General features: G+C 35.7%; 1 protein-coding gene and 1 non-coding gene across 3 annotated transcripts in view; one reads left to right on the top strand and one right to left on the bottom strand.

The window, feature by feature from the left end:
- Positions 1 to 738: 738 nt before the first annotated feature.
- Positions 739 to 22,838, bottom strand: part of Brwd3 (bromodomain and WD repeat domain containing 3) — a 92,023-nt gene continuing 69,923 nt past the window's right edge. The window contains exons 28-41 of one of the 2 annotated variants that reach the window (XM_048335719.1): positions 19,524 to 19,635; positions 18,637 to 18,698; positions 17,909 to 18,064; positions 17,163 to 17,283; positions 14,619 to 14,744; positions 14,455 to 14,533; positions 12,456 to 12,512; positions 11,187 to 11,327; positions 10,033 to 10,104; positions 8,058 to 8,210; positions 7,108 to 7,271; positions 6,671 to 6,768; positions 5,837 to 5,989; positions 739 to 4,583 (exon numbers count right to left, since the gene is read on the bottom strand). In XM_048335719.1, coding sequence (XP_048191676.1) covers positions 3,829 to 4,583; positions 5,837 to 5,989; positions 6,671 to 6,768; positions 7,108 to 7,271; positions 8,058 to 8,210; positions 10,033 to 10,104; positions 11,187 to 11,327; positions 12,456 to 12,512; positions 14,455 to 14,533; positions 14,619 to 14,744; positions 17,163 to 17,283; positions 17,909 to 18,064; positions 18,637 to 18,698; positions 19,524 to 19,635 — 2,249 coding nt within the window. In that variant the 3' untranslated portion in view covers positions 739 to 3,828. The remainder of the gene's footprint in view (positions 4,584 to 5,836; positions 5,990 to 6,670; positions 6,769 to 7,107; positions 7,272 to 8,057; positions 8,211 to 10,032; positions 10,105 to 11,186; positions 11,328 to 12,455; positions 12,513 to 14,454; positions 14,534 to 14,618; positions 14,745 to 17,162; positions 17,284 to 17,908; positions 18,065 to 18,636; positions 18,699 to 19,523; positions 19,636 to 22,838) is intronic. The other variant, XM_048335720.1, reaches the window with a different exon arrangement.
- Positions 11,884 to 12,074, top strand: LOC125344446. Its single transcript, XR_007209556.1, has one exon. It is a non-coding gene; the product is annotated as a U2 spliceosomal RNA (small nuclear RNA).

The raw sequence follows: 22,838 nt of genomic DNA, 5'->3' as shown, positions 1-22,838 counted from the left end.
GGTCAAAAGTCCCATCCCTTCCCCCAGAACTACACTACTCATTTTAGAATTAAAAATATTACTGTCATTGTTCAATAGGCTGGATATCAAGGTATGATGAAAATTACATATGAGAAGTCTCTTTTGTGTATGTAAAAATTCCAACTTTGAAATACCAGTTGGCAAATGTGCATAAATGATTCCCGAGATACGGGTGAAGGTGTTTGTCATTACCACAAACATACAAATCTTGAAAAATGCTCAAAAAGTTTTATCAACAAGAAATGTATCCAATGCCTAACGTATGAAACTGTAACCTCTCTGTACATCAGTTTGATAATAAAAATTTGAAAAAAAAAAGTTTTATCAAAAGTTAGAAGTGGCATTCACATCTTTCCTTCAATCACTCTGTTACTCTGATGACAATTTCTACGTGATTAAAATAAAAATAACAAAAGATAAATTAAGTGTACTTCAAAATGTTGGAAAGTTGAGTTAGATATATGGGTACACAAGTGTGCTGAATGATAATTATATTACCCAGCTTCTCTGCCTCTGGATCAAAGTGCTGTACCTAAGAATTATAGAACAAGCCTGATTTCTTGGGAAGGAAAGGGAAAAATAAACAAAAGGGCAGATTAAAACAGAAGGACACAGGTACATGATGAAACCTGGGTGGTTATCTGAAAGGCATATGAAATGCATGATCAAGCATTAGGAAACACACAGGCTAAGAGCAAAGAATTGGTAGACAGGCTCCTCCATATAAAATATTCTCTTTTTTAATGTCTGAGATAAGGTATGTCAAATTGGAAATAAAAGCTACATACATACAACTACACACATACATGTACAAAAACAAATGTAGTCATTAGGCTAGTAGGTTACTGACTGTTTGGGAGAGCATCCTACTGCTGGATGAGATACATACAGCAAAGCCATAGAAGACATGATTCAGTTTTTATAAATATATACACATGCTAAGGTCTTAAAGATAGGAATTTAAACATTATTAGCATTCGTGATAAATATTACAGCTTACTTCATATCTAGCATAGAATTAGGCTTATATATGTGTATGCTCTCATGGGTCTAATGTAACAGTGGTTTTTCTTAGAATTCTTAGCTTATTTCCTAATTGCTTTGCTATTGTTGAACCCAGATCTTACTTAGGTTTAAGGGGCCTCTAAAAAGGTAAAATGATAAAGTGTTCAATGTGATACACATTCACAGAAGGCAGTATTACTAAAAAAAAAAGCAATGTATAAATTGGGGTGGGACATCCAAATAAAACAAAATACTATCTCCCAGATTTATTGTCACACTTACTAAAATAATTTGCAGGCAAACAGAAAATTACCTTTTTTAATAATAAATGATTACTATGCTCATCTAACATACCCTGGTGACTAACTCTTTAAATCCTAAGAACTGAAATCAACATTACAGCAAAATGCTGTTTACTAATATTTTCACAGTATTTCACTACATATAAAATATGCTTAAAAATGTCTTCAGCCTTAATATTCTAATTACCTAAACCTAGGAAATCTTGACATTTTGGAATAGATGTGGCATTTTTATTTTTCAAAATAAATTATAAATAAAGCTCCAGATAGCTAAAAATCACATAGATGGCAATTCTTCTATATTTCAAGAGGTCATCTCTTCATAGAAGAATGGCAACAAAAAAATTCCACACTACAATGATATACATGGTACACATTTGGGTATATTCAGGAAATTTAAGCAACTATGACACTTTGATTAGGATAGGCCAAAGAGGTATTGGTTCCAGGAAAATATAGGCACAATTTAACCTAAATGCCCAAGATGAATAAATGAAATAGTATACTTCACAAAAATCAAATGTAGAATTTCAAATAAGAATGCTCTAAACCTATACTTAGGGACAGAAATGGCAGCTGAGTCATAACCAGAAACAGTTTTGGTTTAGGGGAAAAAGACCACAAAAAATATCAGCTTGATCTACTATCTAGTAACAGCAGTTAGTGCCATTAACAATTCACAATACTTTCTTAAAGCCTGAACATCATTTCTACTGCAAGTGAAAATTGCTTAAAGATGTTAGTCCAAGAGTACCCCCCCCCCAACCCAACCCCAAATGCAAAGTTATGTGTGTACTCCTTCCTCTGTACTAAGGATTTTCAGTTGCATGAAATGACTGAAAGCATGAGACAAACACGAGCTCAATAAATATCCTGGGATAATTAGGTTTACATTAAGAAGTCTGTTTTATACAAGTCTGATCTAAGTGTAACACATGTGATGTCAAAAAGAGAGATCACTATCACCCTTCTCACTTCAAAAATTTTAAGCATCTATCAAACTAGCAAATCTGAAATCTCAAATTTGAAGGGTAAAAATCAATTTGGAGCTCAAGCTTACTTATGGAATCATGTGCACTCCACTGCTGTAAACAAGAACGTGAAGGTTTTAAGGATTTATCAATAATGATTCAAAGTATCTGTGAGCAGTGCAATGAGGTCCTTTGAGGAAAGACTAAAACAGAAAAACCATTTGGAATGGTAAAAGCAGAACCTATTAATGTTGATTCAAAATATTAGCTAGCCAAAGCATTCCAACTCAAATTAGGTGTTTTGTTACATTTTAAGATTCAAATAAATAGTAGTAACTCACAGCTGGTTAAAGAAAACTAAGTGGTAGCCGAAATATAAGCAGTAGCCCAAGTCTACTCACACAAATATGTTCTAAGAAAGCCTATGGTAGAGCATACGATACTTAGGAAATAAAGCTATTGAGAGCCAATATGATTATTAACAACCTTTCAGCTTATAACTTAAAAGAGTATTCACTCCTACCAAGCTTGTTCTATTTCTCCTTAGTCATGAGTAACAGCATCTATTTTCCAGTAGTTGTAGTTAAATAGAGGTAGCTTAGCTACTATTCAGTTATTCTTTGTGGATGAGGATTTTTTTTCAAAAATGTTTAAGTTATTCTTTAAGCTACACAGTTCTACTAATGCAATAAAATATAACAGAAAAAAGAAAATGGATGCAAGAAACTTTTGCATTTGGCACCTTGTCTAGATTGATACCTCAAGTATTCTCTTTTAATAAAGTTAATGCACACATCAGGACACACCACAATGATTTGCTACATATTTACAAGGCACCAACCCTTTCTCACCTTTAACGTGAATTAATCAAATCAATGAAAAGCATATCAAGATTCCCCCCAACCCCCCCCCAAAAAAAACTGCAGTATAAATATATACTTCAGTTCAGTACAGTTCGTGAAAGTTTGGCCTGGGAAGCGTAAAATAATCCAGATCATTCTTACAATATAGAAACTGTAAACATTTAATAGCTGCCTTTAGGATTGGTGTATTGTGCAAAAGTTATTATTACTGGGTATAGGAATCAAAATGGCAAAAACAAACTATATAAAACTCTGTAAGAAGGTGCTATACGTCTGTGATACAAAAGCAAAAGAGGGATATTCCATTGCAATAAAAATGTCATGCTACTCTTAAGAAGCGGAATGCTCCTTTAATATAGTAAATCTGTAGTGTGTCTTGTGTGTGTGTTTTGTGTATGTGTGTTTGTATGTGTTTTGGTGTGTATATGTGGTGTGTGTATGTGGGCAGATTTTTTTTTAAATTTAAGGCCCAATGAGTAAGGCTTGTTTGGACAAATGAAGTGTGGAGATCAAAAGTCTTGAAACAAATATATACTGGCATAATGGAAAAAGCACCAATGTGAAAGGAAGCAGAAGTCCCCACACAACTTGCTTTGAAGATTTCCTGGTAATTCCCTGCAGTAGAAGGCCATTGAATTTTTTTTCAAAATTATTCTACATTTATTGTTAGTAATTCCATCCCATGAGATGGCTAACCCTGGCTTTTTCTGTCATTTTTCGTACTCTGCCTGACCTGGATGTACCAAGATTCAGAGGATCTTCAGTGGACACAAAATTATCGTTATCAGAATCATCATTGTATAAAACAGTCCTCCTGCCTTGGTTTCTTGTTTTAATTCGAGGCAGTCTACTGAAACGTCCTGAAAACATGGTATCAAATTCATCATCTGCGATTCGTGCTCGTTTGGCTCTGGTGGCTCCTCCTCCTCTAGAGGACCCTCTTCCCCCTCTCCCTCTCCCTCTTCCCCTAGTACTGTTACTACTCCCTCTTCCTCGACCACCTCGCCCTCTGCCTCCTCGCCCTCGGCCTCCTCTACTCCATCTACCCCATCTGCCCCATCTACCTCTTCCTCCTGTGCCTCTCATTTTCCAGTTTCTTTTTCCATTGGTATACTGTTTTCTGAGTTTTCTTTTAGGTCTAGTTTGTATGAATTTGCTATAGTCATGGTCTCCGTCTACATAATCTTGGTCTGTTCTGGAAGTGGATTCAGAGTCCGAATCAGAACCACAGGTACTTTCTGAACTGGATCCTAACTCTCCGCTCTCTGAGGAGGATAGATGGGATTTCTCTTTTGTTTCTTTTGATTTGTCTTCTCCTCCCATGCTTTCATCTTCTTCTGATGCACTAAGTAGTTTTCTCTTCACTCCTGGCCAGGCTTCTCTGCCATCACTATTTGTAAGAGGTCCGTCACTGGAGTGATCTAAATCAAGAAATTTTTTAAAGTTAAATTTTGACATTGATATGATGGTCATTTACATTGAGAAGAAAAATAAGCAGTTTGTTTATGAAACTGGTGTCCGAAGACAGATGGGATGACATCAAGGAAAGTGCTGGACAAAGTAAGGGCCTGTTGGAAATGGAAAATATTGGCATTTACATTTTTATCTGCTGGCTCTTTATTCAGAGGAAAGGGGATATGGAGACAGACTGGCAGCTGGTAAGGTTAACTAGTCAGAATTATGTGGTAACATGAATCAATGGTTCCACCCAGTTACTCACAAATATTTACCAATTACCTACTATAGGCTGGGCATTGCTAGAAACTTGGAACCTGGAGATGAAGGAAACAAAGTCCTTGCTCTTACAATTTATATTTTAGTGGTGATGGCTCATGATGTGAAATAAAAATCAGTTGTACCAGTTAAAGGGGGAAAGGCTCTTCTGAAACTTCCTGAAGTACCTATGTGGATTCCACAGAAATGGGCAGGGTATAGTCAGAAAGCCACTGGGTTGTTGACATAGTAGGCCTAGGAAGATACTATTTGAGCTATATAACTAAAATATCAGGCAGACAGAAGTGGGTGTTGATTGAAAGAAGGATCAGTTTTCAAGATAGGCCAATTGTTTTTATACTGGAAAGTACCTCCCATAGGATGTTTATTATTTATTTAAAGATGACTTTGAGCATATTTTTCCTTTATTAAAAAGGTTAATATGTGAAAATTCCTAACAGTCTGGTTCCTTATGTGATTGGACAAAGAATTTCTTACTTGGTTTTTCTTTCTATTCATTTCTGTTTACATTTTGAAAGACTAAAGCATGTTTCAGAACATTTATCAGAAATTTACTAATGGATTGTTCCTAGTTGTAGATATGAAGCCCTAGTTGACTCACATTTGACAACATTAAAATTTTCATTAAGTAAAAAGGGCATACTAGTTTTTAGTACTTTTAACATCTCAGTTTTTGGACTCATCTTTCATCATAAAATAAATAACAACAAAGGTGAACAAATGCAGCAGTAGTATGCACAAGACACTTAAAAATGAACTATACAATTTGTGGTTAGGGATGGGAGGGAAAAACAGGGAGAGTGCAAGGGGAGGGGTGACATTGTCCCAAAAGAAATGTCCTCTATACCTAATTTATGTAAGACCTCTATATATCACCTTTATAATAACAATAAAAAATTACCAAATTAAATAAATAATGAGTCCCATATTTATTTCCAACCTTGTTTAACTGGTGCAATTCTATTCCGAAATGATTTGGCTTTCCCTGGGTCATGGCTATTTCCACTTCGGCCATATCCACTTGGTGAAGAAAATGGCCCATCCAGTTCATCATCAATTAGATATAGTGAAAGTCCTTCAGCAGTATCTGAAACTTGCATTTTAAAAGGTTGTAATGTTCATAAGTTTATTTCTACACTGATTTTAAAAGTTCCTCTCAGTTATTTTACATTAAACTAAAACACAAGCTTTTTCAAGAAGGAAATATGGGACTGGGCTTGGTGTCTCATGTCTGTAATCATAGTACTTGTGAAGTGGAGGCAAAAACTTTTTTAACCTACCCTGGGCTAGATAGCAAGACCTTGTCGAAGAAAAGAGAAAGGCAAATTATTTTGAAAATAAATGCTTTATCACTACTGAGTTTGCAAATATAAAATGTCAATAAAATTTCTCCATGTGAACAATACCAACACATTTTGAATGCTCATGTGTTATACTGGTAGGCATATTATACATGAATTCTTGGATATATTGTTGATAATAAAATATCATGCAAGCCAGGTGCCATTGCCTATGCCTATAATCATTAGCTACTCAGGAGGATAATATCTAAGCATAGTAGTTTGAAGCCAGCCGGGGCAGGAAGTCTATGAGATTCTTATTCCTAATATTTTATCCAGGGTCATATAACTGATAATTAGAATTGTGAACAAAATACTGTTTTCTAAATCCAAATCTACTGATGCTTTTTGCATTATAAAAATCATACTACCATCTACACAGTTAATATTGATATTAAAGTTAGAAATAGTACATAAAAATAAGATGTATTTACCAGGAGATGAGAAAGGAGAACTAGTTCTGGCATAAGACACTGAGGTATTCTGGTCAGTTTTAGGCTGCAACTTCATTTGCTTCTGTTTCCCTTTTGGACTGCAAGTAAAAATACATAATGATGAGTAACTGATTGCAATAGACAGCATGATACAAGATGACTAAGTTGCACAACTAAGCAATGTCTGAAGTTCAACAGAAACATTTCATATTCGTAATTTGTCAGTTAAACTTTAATCACTAAAATAATTTTAAGTTTGGGCACTTAAAATCCACATAAACAGTATTTTGTGTTACTGCATCCACCTTTTCATTAAGTACTAGAGTTCTAAATAAAGATTGCTTGGGATTTCCTCCAGATATTAATAAAGTTTGAGAAAGGTGGTAATGCATACAAAATGCTTTAGGAACATAAAATGTTGCACCAACGTAATATACCTAGGAGCTCTGCTACTCGACAAAGAACTGCTGCTGCTTCTCAGACGTTTTCTGTACCGAGGCCTTCTCCTCTTCTGACTCTGCATTGCTGACTTATATTCAGAGATGATATTTTTAATATGGTTTTCAAATAAGGCAGATAATCGAAGAGTCATGCCATAGATCTGAAAAATACAAAAATTGTTGTCATGGTTTACCAGCTAATTTAATTATACACACACAGTTCTTCTGAGGAATTAAGATACTATTTTCACTAAGCAATTCATTAATATATTTGAAAATAATGTTTATGGCTTTGTGAAGTAGGAAAAAAGACACTTCTACATTGTACAAGGTAATTTTAATTTTAAACTTTCTATAGAAAATATAAATTACCCTAATTATGATCAAGGCAGGTGAAAGCAAATGTGAGAAAATTTATGTGTAAGAAATTAGGGATGACTCATTTTATACAAGGTAGGAAGTAAGCAAATATATACCTATCATGGAACTGATTTACAAGTTAACTAGATACCACTTATTTCAAAGACAAAAATGATTATTACTTTATTTCTGCAACCTATTTCAAATCGTGGTAATACATAGGGAAATATTAAATGTGAGTATGTCTTGTTAAAGTAAAGAAACAATCCATATTTAGATCATAAACCATACCTCAGTAACTCCTAAAAAAGTCTTAAAACTGTTGAAAGAAAACTACCTAGGCTGGGAATATGGCCTACTGGTAAAGTGCTCATCTCGTATACATGATGCCCTGGGTTCAATTCCTCATGGCGCTGTGGCTCAAGTGGCAGAGTGCTAGCCTTGAGCAAAAAGAAGCCAGGGACAGTGCTCAAGCCCTGAGTTCAAGCCCCAAGACTGGCAACAAAAACAAAACCAAAGAAAGAAAACTACCTATGATTTACATACATAATTAACTATATGATTAATTCTGATATTAATTTTCATACCCTTGACTTTTTATTGGAGGTATAAGCTTTGGAGTTGCTAAATATTTGGTGAACATCCTCATAAAATTCCAGAGGACTACCATAGTTTCCTGCTTCCAAAGTTTCTTTCACAGTGCTGAAGTCCATAGGCGAGTCTATACCATCTTGATTATCCTATAAAGAATAACACATTATTTTGAAACACTGAAGCCACAAAACAATGCTAAGTAACACGATGGAACTGAGATTTGCCTTACCTACTGGGCAATTCACCTTGAAACAATCTGCCTAAACCATCTTTTGATGCTTGTTGAAATGATAAGGTTCTGTTGGAGGCTTTACATTGCAGTCAATGACCATCCATAACCAGTGGCTTTATGTCTATAAAATCCTTAATATGGAAGTCTATTTAAGGCCAAAAGGATGGTGCAACTCCTAACACCTCAGCAGATGACTTTATAACAGCAAAGACTATCTCACTTCTGCTTCCCACACAGAGAGCAGGATATGTTTCTTTCTATCCTGTTATACATTAGTCTTTGCTAAAATTTACAAGAAAATTAGGAGACTATTTGGGCATAATTCAATAATTTCACTCCACAAATCAACACATTCTTAAAATATTAACTGAGGGTTAAAGTGAACTTGAGCATTTTTGGACTTCTTTTTTTTTTTTTTTTTTTTTGGTGAGACAAAGTCTCATGTAATCCAGGTTAGCCATAAATTCACAATCTTCTTGCTTCAGCCTTCTAAGTGCTGGGATTTCAGGTGGGTACCACTATGCCCAACTTTGATTTTTAATTGACATTTCATCTAAGGATCTTCAATCTGATAGGTTCAAAATTTAGTTAAATTGTGACTACAGGAGAGGGAAAATTCCACTTTAACTTGAATCTTTCAAGTTCACTTAATGTTTTTGTAGTATTATCACCGGGTATAAAAGGTGGATTTAAATCTGATATGCTAACCCTCAATATATAAGTTTTTTTTTTTTTTTGGCCAGTCCTGGGCCTTGGACTCATGGCCTGAGCACTGTCCCTGGCTTCTTTTTTTGCTCAAGGCTAGCACTCTGCCACTTGAGCCACAGCGCCACTTCTGGCCGTTTTCTGTATATGTGGTGCTGGGGAATCGAACCCAGGGCCTCATGCATACGAGGCAAGCTCTCTCGCCACTAGGCCATATCCCCAGCCCCCGATATATAAGTTTTAAGTTGAAAACTTTAAGTACTAGCCCACTTATACTACTTTGAATCATTAATAAATTTTCCTCTAAAATCCAAATAGCAGAGAGATAGAAAAAGGCTATAAAAAGATATTAACTATTTTCAAAAGTATGAGAAACTACATTTAATCTAAATATATTTTATTTTGTTAAGTCAAATTATCAATGTACATGACAACACAATATGGCTTATAAAATAATATTGCCACAGAGAAAAATAGTTTACTTAATATGACTTTTAAAAAGATACAACCAGCCTGATAAATAATCTGTGGGAACACTCAACTTTATATACAGACAAAGTATTGTGTAATTAATGTTTTCTGTTATACTGTGGTAGCTTTACGTCTAACCAAATAGAATCTACATGTATGCTGTAAAGAATATTGAGAATATGATGACTTAAAGAACAAAAATAAGAGCTGGGAATGTGGCTTAGTGGTAGAGTGTTTGCTTAGCATGCACGAAGCCCTGGATTTGATTCTTCAACATCACATAAACAGAAAAAGCTGGAAGTGGCTCTGTGGATCAAGTGGTAGAGTGCTATCCTTGAGCAAAAAGAAGCCAGAGACAGTGCTCAAACCCTGAGTTCAAGCCTTGGGACTGGCAAAAAAAATAAATAAATAAATGAAACATGCCCAACAAAAGAAACAAAGGTAAAAATAAACAGAGATGTAAGTCAGTAAAAATAAATTATAATTTGTGTACAGTATGGAAGTTTTAAAAAGTAAAAACACCAATCAGCACATTTAAAAAAAGAGATTACTAGGCCTACCTCAGAAAGAGAAGGGTCTTGTCTTTCTGTAACAACCGAGTCTGAGGATTCTCCTTCTTGTTCTTGATGGCCCTATTAGGGTAAACATATATATATATATATACATATATATATATGTATATGTATATGTATTTCCAGAACACTATTACAAAATACCAAGATTTGTAAGACTTAAGGCCCAAAGATCTACTAATAAAAATTAAAATCTTATTGGTTTTAAAGTTAAGGAATTCTTCATTTTCCATTCTCTGCTATGAGAAACAAAAGACTACTTACTTTCTTATACCCAAACCTATAAACAAATCAAGCTTTCTTGAATATTCTTTCTTATGTATGTATTCTTTTACACACCATTTACTCTAAAAAAGTTAGAAAGATTCATTGTCTAAAAGGTAATTAAATGTGCAAGCAAACAGACTCCTAGAGAAGGAATCCTAAAAAGTACGTATGGAGGGTGTACATATGTAATCCAAGCAGTCAGAAGATAGAAAGGAGGATTACCAGTTTGAAGTTAGCCTGGACTAATTATTGAGACCCTGTCCCAAGAGAATATCCTATAATTTGAATTCTCATACTTTCATCTTTGAGGAAAATAGTTGTATATTTAGTGGCCATTTAAATAACATTTGGTACAAACTAACAACTGATATATGTTTCACCAAGTAGCTACACTGTATAGAAATGTATTAGAAGTTAGTGTTTTGGGGGAATGGGAATGTGGCTTAGGGGTAGAGTGTTTGCCTAGCATGCATGAAGCCCTAAGTTGATTCCTCAGTGCTACAGAAAAAGCCAGAAATGCGCTGTGGCTCAACTGATAAAGTGATAGCCTTGAACAAAAGAAGCTCAGAACTGATGCCCAGGCCCCGAGTTCATGCCTCAAGACTGGCAGGAAAGAATAGTATATTTTAAAAATATCTCAAATAAAAACAGGAAGGAATAAGAAATGATTTAAATTTGGCTTACTAATGTATAATTTGCATATCAAATACATAAGTAGTATTTTACAGAATCATGAGAACCCACAAGGTGAATAAGTTAAAATATGAAGAGAAGGAGAAAAGGAGGATGGAAAGAAGGGAAATTGTTTTTAAAACTGTTAGCATGGACAGTTATGGGAAATGATCATGTTGGTATTTACATAAGCATGTGCTTACTGGGTGAAGAAGAGAATCAGCTGGCTGTCGAAATGGCTCTGAATCTTCACGTTCATAAATGAGGCTCAACAGTTCTTTGCATTGTTTTCTCCAAGCATCAGGATTTAACTTTAAAGATTGTCTTCTACCTCGGCATTTGACCTATAGATTTAAAAAAAAATCTAAAAGCTTTGGCCTTAACTCTTCATTGATATTCTCATAAATTCCAAGTGCTTGTGCATTTTGTAAAATAGAGAACTACTATTTAAATTTCTTAGTTTTAAAAGTAGACATTATTTTCCCTGGTAAAACATACACAAGCAAGAACTAGGTATTGCCTTCATGAAAATGGCAAGAATTCAAGTATTCTTAATTTTCATTTTAAGAAAGTGTGAACTTCAAACAAAAATAAATGCCTTCTCCTCTTCAAGGGCAATTTGACTTAAAATGTTGACCAATTACTGGCACAGGGGAACACTTAGTACTTCAACAGTTTCTTAAATTATAAAGATGATTTACTGTACTTAGTATAAAATGTAGTATGTACTGAATACCTGCTTTTCATTTACAAATCTAAAATCTTGATACATGCTAGTCAGAGGATGTCTATATAGCTGGTCTCTAATAAAATCCTTGTGGACTGATCTCTAATCGCACAAATGTTACTCCAATTTCACTGTCCTCATAAGAGAGGGGAAGAATATGAAATCTACACACAACCGTTTCTTGGCCTTTTGGGTAAGATCAAGTGTAGTATGTGTTCTTATCAGTTTGTTATCTGATACGTCTTCTATCCAAGGACAATATATTAAATGGATTTTTGGAGCTAGGAGTCAGAATAGGAGCTTGCTCCATCTGCTCCATGCATTGACCTGGTATTGCAGTACTTCCAGGAATGGTGCAAGAAAGAAAAGAGAGAGAAGAGGGAGAGAAGAGAAGTGAGAGAAGAGAGAGAGAAGAGAGAGAAGGGAGAGGGAAGAGAGGAGAGGAGAGGAGAGGAGAGGAGAGGAGAGGAAAGAAAAGAAAGAAAAAGAGAGAGAAAGAAAGAAAGAAAAAGAGAGAGAGAAAGAAAGAAAATCACAGATTCGACTAGTTGGTTCTTGTGTCTTTTTCCAATAATCCAAATGTGTATCCTAACTTTACTGCTATAATAAATCTCAATGGTGATCATGACTGTATATTTAGTTCCAAGAGTCCTTCTAGCAACTCGCCAAATGGGAGTATATCTTTGGGATCCCGGTACAGGAAGTCTGCACAAGTTTCTTCTCAGAAATTCACTTATCTACTTACCCTTCGTCCAGATGAAGTGCCAGGACCATCTGAATCTAAATCAACCATTTCTATATCCTAAATTAAAGGGGACAGTAGGAGATGTGAAATTATATTCAAAGGCTTACAAATTAGATGAGCATTTACAAATAAATGACAAATATAATCATATATTGCTTTCTCTTATTGGATCAGAACAAAGGCTTGTGCAAGGAGACAGTCAAATTTTGACAATATTATACTGAGTTACAAAACAAGTAAATACACAGGGAGAAGAACTAAACAAGATATATCATTAAGAATACAGAAATGAGGGCTGGGGATATAGCCTAGTGGCAAGAGTGCCTGCCTTGGATACACGAGGCCCTAGGTTCGATTCCCCAGCACTACATATACAGAAAACGGCCAGAAGCGGCGCTGTGGCTCAAGAGGCAGAGTGCTAGCCTTGAGCGGGAAGAAGCCAGGGACAGTGCTCAGGCCCTGAGTCCAAGGCCCAGGACTGGCCAAAAAAAAAAAAAGAATACAGAAATGAGGGGAACGATGTAGTGTTCAAGTTTGTATCTTGAAAGTTTTAGTTCCTTAAAACAATGTATTCTTAGCCAGGTGCTGATGGCTCATGCCTATAATCCTAGCTATTCCAGGGCTGGGATGCAGCTCAGTGGCAAAGCACTTGCCTAGCAAGTGCAATGTCCTGGGATCGATCCCCTATACTAAAAAAGACAAAATGCAGGTAAAAAATGTGTTTGTAGCTGGGCCCCAGTGGCTCATGCCTATAATCGTAGCTACTCAGGGGGATGAGTTCAAGGTTCAAAGCCCACATAGTCAAGAAAGTACATGGAATACTGATGTCTGATTAACTGCCAAAAGGCCTGAAGTGGAGCTGTAGATCAAGTGGTACAGCACTAGCCTTAAGCAGGAACAGTTCTAAGCCTTGAGTTGAAGTCCCAGGGCTGGCGCGCGCACGTGCGCACACACACACACGCACGCACGCACGCACAAAAGAAAGATTCTATATTATTCTCATTTAATATAATGTAATTACGGAATATTCATAATCTAAAGGTCCAAGAAAGTGTGAAGAAAAAGAATGGCAAATTTGTCTTGAGTTTTAATAGGTGAATTGTCTAATTGGTGTTTTCCTTATAGCTAAATGCTGTATAAACACCATTTACTCATTTGTATTTATTTTTATTTAAATAATGGAAATATGATGTTATACTTATTTATTTATAATACTATGTAAATACCATTTCACTTTTCCTTATGTAGGATTTAGCTCCAATAATGCAATATTTTATAGATATGCCTTGCTAAAAGAAAAGAGCAGCCTTGGAGGTTTACCATTCTAGAGAATATTAGTACAGATATAACAAATATGAACAATATCTCATGCCACCCCAACAGAACTAGCATTATTATGGCCATTTACCTCACTGGTGAATTTTTTTACTAGCAAAGATTTTGAAATAATGAAAATCATTATGCTTAAAACATGGTTTTATGAAAGTAAATTATGGATATGTAGGAGGTGTGTAATAATCAATTGAGAATACTAATTCCATTTCATTCATAAGAGATTGGTATACATTTACAAATTTTCACAAAGCAATCAAGTAGATACTCTAGAAAGCGCAACGTCCTAGGTTCGATCCCCGGTACAAAAAAAAAATACAGTTAAAATAAAAATAGTGTTTTAGAGAATATCAAGGAAATATTCTTAAATTCTGAGTGTCATTGTTCTGAGGCCTAGAAAATAAAGTCTTGATTTATCATCACTGAAACTTACTCATTTGCATAGAATGATGGTCACTTGTCTGGAAGTAAGCCCTACAGCACTACTGAATTTTTGGAATATTTCAGTTGAATAGGTTTAAGAATTTTAATATAAAAAATGCGGATATTCAGCTTGCATTCAACATCTTTCCTCTAGTCACAGTCACAGTCAATTACATTTACATGTGACATTTATTGTGTAACAAATAACAGAAAAAATTGTTTCTCATTAGGTAGTGATTCTTACCTCTTCTCCATCAGTACTGTTTAGTTCTTCAGCTTTAACTTTATTATAAGTATCCAATATATCAGTGCAGCTCTGATCCCTAAGAAACAAGATAACAGAAAATAATTTGAAAATGTTTGAAACATCAAAAGCTAGTGTCTGGAAGAGATTAAACAGTTTCTTACCCAATAAATCGAAGTAAGACATCTGTTACAATTTTGGCTGCTTTAACTATAGGACTATCTGGCTCATTGAAAGTCCGAGCATTATGCTCGATATAGCGCACCTCCCACATTAATGCTGATATTCTCCTACAAAACAAAGTATTCTGTTAGCCTTAGCTAATACATTTAAATTACATTCTCAGAATATATTTAGGCACTCAGGCTATGTCAAAAATTTTCCCATATATGAATGTGATGCAATATATATATGAATAACTGGTGTACACTGACAAGAGATGACAGTTTTCCACAGACAAGAATTTTAAATCACTACACTACATTCAAATTTAGAATAAATCTCACCTAGCACATTGTGGGTAAAGAGTGACTTGATAACAAACCAAAAGTGTTTTGATAACATCACAATAAAGTTTAGTTAAAAGAGAATCACCAACAAAAACAAGAGCTAGAATAAAGAAATATAGCAGATTTTTATCTAGTTATGCTTATGGCATGTAATACATGATGTGATCAAAATATATCCAGTTTCTCATTATAAGAGGCATACTAATGGTTCATGGAATAGTAGTGGATGGAGATCAAAGAGACTTATAACTATCTCCTAAAGTACTCCCAAAGTAATTCCTTCCAACCTAAAACAAGGGAAAATAACATGTCCTAAGTTCATGTTAGGATTGATAAATCTAATTAAGAGCTAATGCTTCAAAGAGGATTCAAACATTCTCCATATCAATGTAGCATCTTAATCGTAAGTTCACAAACCACTTACCCCACCTTTAACAAATTAAAGTTAACTACAGATTCTGTTTTACACACAACTTGTGCTGCTCCTTTACCTCCTTTCTTAGCTATCCATTTTTCACCTTGCAGAAGAGAGAATCTATTAAGTAAAAGGAATGTAGTGTTTCAGATTTGTATGAGAATTTTTTTTATTAATTAATTAAAATTTTTTTGACAAGGTGTTGTGCAAGGGGGTACAGTTACATAATAGGGCAGTGTGTACATTTCTTGTGATATCTTACACCCTGTTTTTGTTTCCGTTCCCTAGATCAGGTAAACATATAAACATTACACAGTGTACCAAAAACATATACAGTAGCCACACGGCCTACGCGAAAGGAAATTCACCTAGGACTTTAAATGTAACGTCAAAAATAAGAGTCTGCTTATCCTTGTCTTATATGAACATACATACATAGCTTTTGAGCTATTGTGATCCACTGAGAGGTCTATTTTTGACCTTTATATGTTGTGTAGTTGTTTGGTTTTAGTTACATAATGTAGGTCGCTGACCGAAACCTGTGGGAAATACCATTTGACAAGAAGTTTTTGGTTTCACAGACCTGGTCTCTACTGTCTCCCCCTTCCCCCACCTTAACAGTCATATATCAAGGAGATCATGCCCCTTTGTTTTCTGTGTTCTAGGCTTGTCTCGCTCAACATTATTTGTTCAAGTTCTGACCATTTTCCTGCGAATAACAATATTTCACCATTTCTAATCGCTATATAGTATTCCATTGTGTATAGGTACCATATTTTTTTGGATCCATTCATCTGTGGAGGGGCATCTGGGTTGTTTCCATATTTTGGCTATTGTGAATTGTGCAGCGATAAACATGGAAGTGCAGATGTCTTTTTGATATCTTGGGACCTGTTGTTCAGGATAGATGCCTAGGAGTGGTATGCCTGGGTCATAGGGTAGGTCTATGTTGAGCTTTTTGAGGAACCTCCATACTGATCTCCAAAGTGGTTGTATTAATTTGCACTCCCACCAACAATGGAGAAGGGTTCCTCTTTCCCTGCACCCCCTCCAGCATTTGTTGTTGCCTCAGTTCAGAGTATAGGCCATTCTAACTGGAGTGAGGTGGTATCTCAGGGTTGTTGTTATTTTATTTGCATTTCCTTTACTACCAGGGATGTTGAACATTTCTTCATATGTTTCTTTGCCATTTTTATCTGTTCTCTTGTGAAGTCTCTCTTTAGCTCCTTTGCCCATTTCATAATTGGTTTACTGGGCTTGGAGGGGGTTAGTTTTTTGAGTTCTCTGTAGGTGACGGATATTAGGCCTTTGTCTGTTGCTGTGCTGGTGAAGATCCTTTCCCATATGGTTGGATGTCTTTCTAGTTTGGTGGCTATGTCTTTAGCTGTGCAGAAACTTTTTATTTTGTAGTAGTCCCATTTGTGTATGAGAAATTTTGAAATGAGTGTATAGATGATTATTTTGTGCCATGAAAACACAGATCTTGCTGGGTGCTGGTGGTTCATGCCAGCAACCCTTGCTACTCAGGAGACAGAACTGAGGATCACAGTGTGAAGCCAGCCCAGGCAGGAAAATTCCATGAGACTTTTATCTTTAATAAACTATTCAGAAAAAGTGACATTGTGGCTCAAGTGGTAGAGCACTGGCCTTGAGAAAAAGAATCTCCTGGGCAATTCCTAGGTCCCAAGTTCAAGCCTTAGCACTGGAACAAATACAAACACACACAGATCTCAAAAGGGCAAGTACCCAAACTGACTTCCAGTAAGTGACAGAAGTAAACAAACCTGTAAAAGCGATTTTCAAGTCTCCGTCTGATGGTATTGAGGTCAGTTGGATATGCAACTACAGTACAATACAAGGGGTAGGCACTGAGATCCACTGGAACAGCAAAAGGGCTGGCAAAATCTACAAAATTATCACAGTAAAAAAGTACTTATAGAAGACCCCAAGACTTCATGCTAATGAACATACATAAACAAGAAAGGAAGGCAAAATACTATATTCCTAAAACACTATGAATCGATTGTTATTTTTTATTTGGATATAAGTATCTATAAATCACACAAGACACATTAGTTTAAACCAAATAAAAAGAAACAAAATTAAGGAAACAATGTGGTAAACTTCAGATTTCTAGATCTTTCCTGCATAAAGGCAAAATTCTCAAGTGATATATTTTAGGAAATATAAGTACTTTTGTGAGTAAAATACATTATTCACCCATTGTCTTTGCCAAGGAACCCCTCCCAAGTCAGGCTCAGAAACTAGCTAGAGCGCCAACATGATTCAAGAAAGAAAAAGACACTTAACATGCCTGCCTTCACTATTACCATCCCCCCAAGATTGTCAAAAAAGTTTATCAGTTATTACTTTAGCCAGGCATATAAAATGTTGATATTAAGTTAGAATCATTGTGTCTCTTGAAATAAATGTGAAGTATACAGTGATAAACTCTATTTCACTTTGTTGAATTCTCCTGGTTTTCTTAGCACCCATAGATTCTTCTAATATTTGTTGACATTCAGCATACCCAGAGAGAGAAGATGATTGATCCCCTGAATAACCCGTTCACACTCCTCATCTCTGGAATGAGCCCCCCACTCTCCTTCTTGGGGTTTGTATAGCAAAGCAGTTAGTTCTTCTGGGGACACAGGAACACCAGCACCTACTTCATCTGGAAAGGCAGCTAGATAAAAGAAACATTTAAATAATTAAGTTCCCAACATGATAGTGTTGCTACTTTACTTTTACAAGAATTAATTTTTTTTTATTTTTTGTTTTTGTCAATTGTGGGGCTTGAACTAAGGGCTGGGCACTGTCCCAGAGCCTCTTTCACAGGTCTATGACTTTCAAGTTCTCCCACTTGAGCCACAGCACCACTTCCAGTTTGAGTGGTTAATTGGAGATAAGTCTCAAGGGGATGTTTCTGCATGAACTGGGTTTGAATCACAGCTCTCAGATCTCGGCCTCCTGAGTAGCTAGGATTCTAGGCATGAGCTACCAGCACCCAGCTAGAATTGATTCTTAAAAGTATATTGCTGGGGGGACACACAAACAGAGGCAGAAGAATGAGCAAATACAATTGTTATATTCAATATATATTAGGTAAAAAATGAACTATGTAGCTTGAGAGTAGGGATGGGAGAAGGAAATGGGGGAGAAGGATGGAAGAAGGGGGCATTAAGATGTACTCATAATCTGACTTATAGAATTAAAACCCCTTTTTACCCCTTAATAATAAATTTAAAAGCATATTACTTCCTTCTGGAATTGGTTCCATATCCCAGGGGCTCATCTTTTCTCTCTCATTATTGTCCCAGCTATTAAAAAAAAGATACAAATCAAATTCATAAGTTTGTACTTTCATATAGTAACGTAAGATTGCATGACTTTTTTAGATATGACATTTGAAAAGTATAGCTTCATTTTTAAAAATGGTCTATCAATTTGAAACTCAGTGAACAGTAAGTCTAGTCTTAGCATCTTTCGTTGATATTCCAAGCAAGTATATATCCAGTATTAATCCAATGAAAAAATAGATAACATATCTTTTCAGAGTATGGTTCAGGTGAAGAGAATTGATTTAATGGAGTATCATAGCACTTCCACAATTTTATCATTCCTTTTTTTGCCTGCAATATGAAAACTTTATAAGGTATTCCTTACACGTAACTATTCTTACCAAGCTGCATTCAGTAGGAAACGTACAACTCTGGAATTTCAAGAATATTTAAAGAAAATATTGCCAAGCAAATAGTATCTTAAAAGAATCTCATCACCTCTGCCAGAATTCATAACATTAAATAAGTGACCATGTAATAACATTCAAGGCTCTATTACAACAATAAAAATTAAAGATTAAGTTAATTTTAGTGTTCTCCATGAAAAGTAGCTTCAATTCTTATCTAAAAGTAGAATTAATTAAGAGAAAATGCAGGCAGTAGGGCATGCAGAAATATCTTTGGCTCAGTAGGTCAAAAGTTTTGTCATCAAATTCTGTTCAACATGTATTTTTTATGCCTTGCAAGTACAGTTATTGTGAGATTAATAAATCAGAGAAATGTTGTATCTGGTAGGATTTATTGAAAGTCCATAACACTAAAGTATTATTTCAGAAAAAAAGCAATGTAAACAACTGTACTTACTGAACACTGTAACACTGGAAAGAACTATCAGGGTATTCTGGTTGAAAAGGCTGCTGACTCTCCACAGTTCCAAACCACCAGGCATCATCTATTATACTTCGGAATCTATCACCTGTAATGTTTTGGAAAATTCCTAAGAGGATACTCTTGAGAGTAACAGTGTTATTTCCATCTTAATTGATAGTTTTCTTTTTTTTGCCAGTCCTGGAGCTTGAACTCAGGGACTGAGCACTCTCCATTGCTTCCTTTTTGCTCAAGGCTAGCACTCCACCACTTGAGCCACTTCCGGCCTTTTCTATATACGTGGTCCTAAGGAATCGAACCCAGGGCTTCATGTGTATACAAGGCAAGCACTCTACCACTAGGCCATATTCCTAGCCCATAGTTTTCTTTCTTCTTTTTTTTTTGTCAGTTTTGGGGCTTGAATTCTGGATCTGGGCACTGTCCCTGAGCTCTCCAGCTCAAGGCTTAGCACTCTTGGGCCACAGCACCACTTCAGGTTTTCTGATGGCTAATTGGAGATAAGAGTCTCATGGACTTTCCTTCTTGGACTGGCTTTGAATTGTGATCCTCAGATCTTAGCCTCCTGAGTAGCTAGAATTACAGGTGTTGAGCTATCAGTGTTTTCTTTAATGCAAACCAGCACTGTATCTAGCATTATCAGATATTTCAAATTCAGGTTTCTAGGTAAGTCAATCTTGCATTTTAATCGTTAAATGTTTCAATTTTTAGGTAGAAAAAATCTAAAATAGACTGCATATGTCCATGTCTTCATCTTTTGATGAGCATAATTAGTTGGACGGGAATGAGGGGAGGTCATTTACACAGCTCCACACATCTTAACAACATAATTCTATTAATCTCCACCCCACCTCCATCATGCCCCTATACCTCTTCTTAAAACATTCTCAACAAGTTTCACAGTTTCATTTTCATACATGCAAATAGACTATGCCAACCATACTCATCCCTATTCTCCCATTTCATTAGGCCTCCCCACTCCTGTATCCAGCCTATTTTACTTTTCCATAATTCTTTTTTTAGTATGTACTGAATGCATCAGTGGGTTTCACTACGGTATTATAAGTACATACTATGTTTTGCTCTAAACAGCCCTATTTCCTTTCAATAGCTTCATCCATGTCTTCTTAAATAGTGCTACCACAGTTTTAACTTGTCAATTACTGTAATCAACCATACTCCTTATTGTATTATATGCATATTAATGTTTTTCTTGTTTTTGGCTTTAAATAAATATTTATGCTAAGCATGACTTACCTGAAACATTTGGGACTAGAAACTTCTCACATATGGAACATTTGCATAAACTTTACTAGCTGAACATTTTTCATCTAAAAATGTAAAATGCTAAATTCCCCATGCCATTCAGAAAGTTTTGCAGTTGGGAGAATTATGAGTATTTTGATTAGGAATGATTAACCTGTACTAATCTTCTGCCTTTAAATACCTAAGAAGTATAGAACCAAACGACCCTGAGCAGAAGCATTTTGTACACAAACAAAAAAGTTTCAATGAAGATTGTCCAGGAGGGCATAGAGGAAAACAAACAAAAGGATACTGAGAGAAAAGGGAATTGAGACATGTTATCATGCATATATCACAATAGCATAGTGAACTCCAACATGGTGAAAAGGAGAGAAAGAAGGGGAAGCACAGAAACTCAGTGGAAAAGTGATTGGGGGGTGTCCTGGAACTCAAACCCTGGGCCTAGGAGCTGTCCCTGAGCTCTTTTTTGTTCAAGGCTAGTTAGTGCTCTACTACTTGAGCCAGAGCACCACTTCTGGTTTCTTCTGTGATTCATTGGAAATAAGAGCCTCACGGACTTTCCTGCCCAGGCTGGCTTCCACCCACGATCCTGAGATCTCAGTCTCCTGAGTAGCTAGGATTATAAGCATGAGCCACAGACTAGAGTGAATATTTAAAGTGCACTGAATGTACAGATGAAAATATCACAATCAAACATGTTTATATTACAAAGGTATGCTACTTCCAAAATAACTTTAAATTCCTGGAAGACACAGAAATAGAAGTAAAAGAATAAAATTCAATGTACCACCTCAAAGAAACAGAAAGCTAAAATACTGCTAGGCACCTGTGGCCCACTCCTATGATCCTACCTACTCAGGAGGCTAAGATCCGAAGACTGTGGTTCAAATCCATCCCACACATAAAAGTCCATGAGATTCTTACCTTCAATTAACCATCAAAATGCCAGAAGAGGATCTACGGCTCAAGTGGTAGAATGGTATCCTTAAGTGAGAAAGTGAAGGAACAGTATCCAGGCCCTGAGTTCAAGCCCAAGCTACAGCCCATACACAAAAAACTAAATATTAAATAATCATTTACTTAGTATTTAGTATGTATCAGGTCGGGTACCATTATAAGTTCTTTCTGTAAGTTGTTTCTATGAAAATCGTATTCAACATCAAGTAGCTTTAAGATCAAGTAGACTTAAGATTCCAAGTCAGGCTGAGGGATAATCTGCCCAACATTACATATATACTACAGCTTATCTTTGTACCAATCCTGGAGCTTGAACTCAGGGCCTTGATACTGTCCCTGAGCTGCTTTTGTTCAAGCATAGCACTCTACCAATTGGGCCACAGCTCCACTTCTGGCAAGCTAGCTTTGAATTGTGATACTCAGATCGCGGTCTTTTGAGAAGCTGGGATTACAGGTAAGACCCATTGGTATCCAGCTACAAAAGCATTTTTTTAAGTCATGTATATGAAATGTGTAAAGACATCATGAATTTTAAAGTCCTCATGATATAAATTATAACTGAACTATAAGCAATTTTTCCTTTATTGTCATTTTCTATTAAAAGAAAGTATTAGAAAAGAATGAGGTAGAAAGAGGGAGGGAAACATAAATGGAGGAAAAGAGGGAGAGAAAAGCACCATTGCCAGATGTATATTTTGAGAGCCCAAATATATAAAGAATAAAAATTTCTTATGTTTCCACCTTTCCATTTGTGATTTGTCCCCAAGCACACTAAATTTTTGCGAATATTTGTTTCCCTTCACAGACATCTTCACCAAATATATGTAGATACATAATCGATATACCATATAGTTCACATTTTACTTGTACTCTACCTACTTCCTTGCAACAAACAATCCTCTTGTCTTAGTAATCACTCTTTTCTGTCTCTATAGATTTGACTCTTCTGGACATTTCATATAAATGAGATTATACAATTAAAAGGAAAGCCCAAGCATAAATGTATTCCAAGGTGCAAGAGACATTTGAGAATTTTCTTTAATCCACATTTACATGTTAATTGACTGGGTA

Source organism: Perognathus longimembris, chromosome 28, assembly GCF_023159225.1.
Source record: "Perognathus longimembris pacificus isolate PPM17 chromosome 28, ASM2315922v1, whole genome shotgun sequence".
In the NCBI taxonomy this organism is placed as follows: domain Eukaryota; kingdom Metazoa; phylum Chordata; class Mammalia; order Rodentia; family Heteromyidae; genus Perognathus; species Perognathus longimembris.
The sequence above is the reverse complement of the archived record's forward strand: the minus strand, read 5'-3'. Positions and strand labels throughout refer to the sequence as shown.